Here is a 4,205-nt window from a genome sequence, read left to right as displayed (position 1 = left end):
TATATGTTTTATAAATTCATATGTTTATATATTTATATTTTTGCGCTGTTCTTGTATCGCATCCGTTTAGATTTCTATAGCGAGATCGAAGTCTTCGTGCACGATATAAATCGTGAGAATGATTTAGCATATGCAATCTGTGTACCAAGTCTTCAGCACCTCCATACCAAATTTACGACCTTACAGGGCAAGACGACTACTTCTCCTTTGAAGCTGCGACCGGTACCACGTTGCCAGATTCCTTGTTTGAGGAGGCCACATTCTCAGTTTGGTATGGGACTGGTGTTGTTGTTATAGTTAGCCTGGGGGTTGTTGATCCACTCTCGCGTTGGTCACTCTTCTCAATACACCCATCGTCTGGCACTTTATTTCATATCCATATCTATTCATATCTGTATCAATTCTTAATTCGCTCAACTACTCAACCGAAGGTATCAGCACATCGGCAAGTCCAATCTCAGAGAGGCGCTGATGGGGTTTGGCCAAGAAGAAGGGCCGTCCATACACATGGGCAAGAGCGAGGGCGGGCAGGCGCTCATCAACATCACTCCGGTAACGTCGTGGGAGTTCTCTGACAATAACAACTGTTCAGTGTACAACTCTGTGTTGAGCGACGACGAGCAATGGCACCACGTGGTCATGAGCTATAGCCGCACGTCGCTGCTGATAGTCACGGACGGCCAGTTGGCTTACGAGTGCAATGCAGATACGCCCATTCCCAATCAATGGGCCATGTACGATCACGATGGTATGGTACCTACACAACTGAGTTTATGTCTGTCTGTAGTTGGGTGACGGGTGGCGTGGTTGCGTTGCTGTAGACTGTATGGTGAGGGTGCTATTGGTGTACGTGTGGTGTGTTGCTGGGTGGTGCGGTTGCTATTGGAGTGTGGGTTGCATTGCACCCACGGGACAGGCTGAGAGCGGAGTGTGTCCATTCTGTTGCATCGGTTGGACCATCGGCCTGTCTGGGGATGCGACACACAGTTAGTGTGCACGCGTGTGTACTCACACACAAGTGCATCTGGTGTACCAACGCATCGTGTGGAGTGCTTTGGTTAATTGGTTATCTTAGTCTACACACACATATGCATACGCCAAGCGGAACTACAAATCATTTGAAGCTATGTATGTGTGCCTTTGTATCATTGCTCCTATAGTTCACCTCAACTATATCCCATGCTCAACCTTACACGCCTGTGTTACACCTCAGCTTCAATCAATCACATGCTTACATCCGTATTCCGCAACACTCTTTCTCGTATATAATCACCACCAGGCTATTGTCACACACCACGTTTCTTCTTCTATACTCATACTTTCACACACTTTCACACACCTGCACACACTCTCGTGCCTCTCCACCCCTCCACCAGAGGGTTCTAGCAAAGCCTTCCTGTTCGGGCGATACTCAGTGCCATCGCACGGCCGCGTGAAGACGGCGCACGAGGAGAATAGTCTGCCGATGTATGGGCTGATGGACGATATGCGCGTGTACTCTCGCGCGTTGGACCTCGATGGTGTGTGTAGCAATGAGTGCGCTGGTTGTTTGTTGTTTGGGTGTGTGTATTATATTAGTTGGTAGTGCATTGTGAAGATGTGGGAGGTCATCTGTTAAGGCTATTTGTCTTTGGGGGATATGTTGTGGAATGGTTGGCATTGGAACTTCGAAGGTGTGGGGCATAGCAGGTTTAGAGGTTTACTAATGCGTTGCTGTGAATGACATTAGGGGGTTGTAAGCATGTGTAGTAGCTATATCAGTAGTTGGTTTTCATCGCAGTGTTCTTGGCATTGGACCTCGTTGGTGTGATTTCAAATCACCGTTTCAATGTTTTTACGATGAAATCTACCCTAACCCTAATCCCATAGGGTCATAGCTATAGCAACGGACATGTGTGTGTGTGTGTGTGTGTGCGATGGCTCGTGGCGGTTGCTATGATGTTTGTACAGTTCGGTACGCTCTCGTGGATGCTTTAGCAATGCATTGGAGCAGAGTGTGTGGTGGCAGAGTGTGTGGTGTGCTGGTTTGGTTGGTGGTGTGAGCGTCTTCCAATACAGCCACATATCAGACTACGGATGGCTTGTTACACCTGTTGTGGGGTGTTTGGGTTTGTATGTGCGGTTGTGTCCATTGAGCCTGTCGAGCTGATTGCAAGCGCGATGCCTGGTGCAAGAAAGCTTTTGTGTAGCACAAGTCTTATAGATGATACATCAGTACTAGAAGTACTATAAGTACTTTATTATTTTACAGTACTAAAAGTACGCGTAGTACCAGGATGCCAAACCAGATAATATACAACAGCACTTCACATTTCATATGTCGGATATATCGCACATAACACACAATCACACACAGTATATAACACACAACAACTGTACACAGTTATGTCTTTACTCGTGCACTAAAACACCCCTTCCCTGCCCATCCCACGCTGTGCAGATATTCTTCAAATTTACCATTCGGCGCCAAATCAACCGGTGAGGGATCTGATGGTGTGGTTTGACTTTGCCAATGGAGGCCCTAATGTCGAGGCACGCTACTCGAGCATCGACATATTTATCAGCACAGGTACGTGTATTGGTTTATGTGTAGTCCTCTCTTGTAGGTACCCGGGCAGGCACGTGTAATAGTTTATGGGTGGCCCTCTTTTATAAGTACCAGGACAGGTACGTGGATTGGTGTATATCTAACCTTGTTTATAAATATCAGGGCAGGTGCGTGAATTATAGATTGGCCTATTCTACGCCCTGTCAGTCAGTCCACATCTCACAGTGCGCTGCACACCCGTCTGCATCTCTCGAATCACACCCGTTGGCATGCGTATGCATGTCCCGGGTCACACCCTGGGCGGAGCGAGACTACTATCGCTAGTAGTAAACTAGCTTTGGTATTAGCGTCGATCATCTCCTGAATATCGGTCCATTTAGGGTTGGCGTAGTTGTTCATGCACACATGTGTCACGTTTCACATGCGGCTGTGTGTGTGCTTATTGCAGGGGGTGGCTACAAACGCTTCTCACCGACTTTTGTTGAATCCCGGGCGCCGCTGTACACATTCAATAACTGGCGGGGAATCAGATTCGACACGGGACTGCATAATGCCCCCACTTTCTACAGACACACACAACTCACACACGATGCGACTCAGGTAGGTGTGTATATTACACGCTCATGCTACAAGGACACACACGCATAGGTCAAAAACACGACAAGCCTAACCAAGAGACCTGGGCATGCCACGCCCACACGCTACAAGTACAGGCATTGACAGTCATAGTTATTCAACCGCCATTGTTCGCCCAGCGCATAGGTTTTCTGATGGCACCTATTGGCCATCCACACTCTCAGCTGTTGCGTGTCATAGTGTCGATTTGGTGTATATTTATCTGCGCCTATCGCTCGGCTTACTCAGCTGTATGCAGGATATCGGCTCGTGTACCTTCACCTCATCAGACCGTGTTTGTTTGTGTTTGTAGTTGCACCGCACTTGATTCTACACCACACTATAACCCTAAAATCTATGGTACGGACGTATACATTTGCTCGTACATCACATATTGCTATGCTCATACACCACATATTTCTGGGCTTACAGCCGCTGAATCCAATTCACCCGCCCGTCTTTTACGGGGGGTTACGTTGTCTGATTATTTGTAGCTGCTCTCAACTTAAATACGTTAGAAAACGTTAATTACGTTAAATACTGCAAATACGTGCATGTATCTATCGGCTTGTGGCTGCTGATTCCAAGAAATGTATATATGGCGTAGTATGGTTGTATTTGCGTCCAACTTAAATACGTGTACGTTTATATCCCTTGACTTATTGCCGCCACACGTACACGTATATCGTCAGCTTATTGTTGCTCATCGCAATTGATCGTTTCGTTTGTCCATTCAGAATGTGGTTGTAATTGCGCCAGTGTACGACCGACTGACGCATATGGTGGCCAAAGATCAAATGGTCGAACGTTTAGCCAACGTTACTATTCAAAGGTATGTTATATATATACCTGGCACATGTCTATATCCACGCAAGTGCTTACACACCATATTTCTCTTTTCTCGTATATATATATATATATATATATATATATATATATATATATATTATGTATGTATGTATGTATGTATGTATTATGTATGTATGTATGTATGTATGTATGTATGTATGTATGTATGTATGTATGTATATATATATAGTAT

The 4,205-nt window shown here is 45.8% G+C and overlaps 1 protein-coding gene across 1 annotated transcript in view; it reads left to right on the top strand.

Moving 5' to 3' along the window:
* Positions 1-4,205, top strand: part of SARC_08009 (hypothetical protein) — a gene marked incomplete at both ends in the record, with an annotated part of 24,845 nt that overhangs the window by 3,538 nt on the left and 17,102 nt on the right. Inside the window, 6 exons of the mRNA XM_014298026.1 lie at positions 187-271; positions 432-748; positions 1,377-1,520; positions 2,441-2,569; positions 2,997-3,148; positions 3,901-3,995. Of these exons, the coding sequence (XP_014153501.1) occupies positions 187-271; positions 432-748; positions 1,377-1,520; positions 2,441-2,569; positions 2,997-3,148; positions 3,901-3,995 (922 nt within the window). The remainder of the gene's footprint in view (positions 1-186; positions 272-431; positions 749-1,376; positions 1,521-2,440; positions 2,570-2,996; positions 3,149-3,900; positions 3,996-4,205) is intronic.

Source organism: Sphaeroforma arctica, assembly GCF_001186125.1.
Source record: "Sphaeroforma arctica JP610 unplaced genomic scaffold supercont1.680, whole genome shotgun sequence".
Lineage (NCBI taxonomy): Eukaryota > Ichthyosporea > Ichthyophonida > Sphaeroforma > Sphaeroforma arctica.
This window is presented reverse-complemented; position numbering and strand designations above follow the sequence as displayed.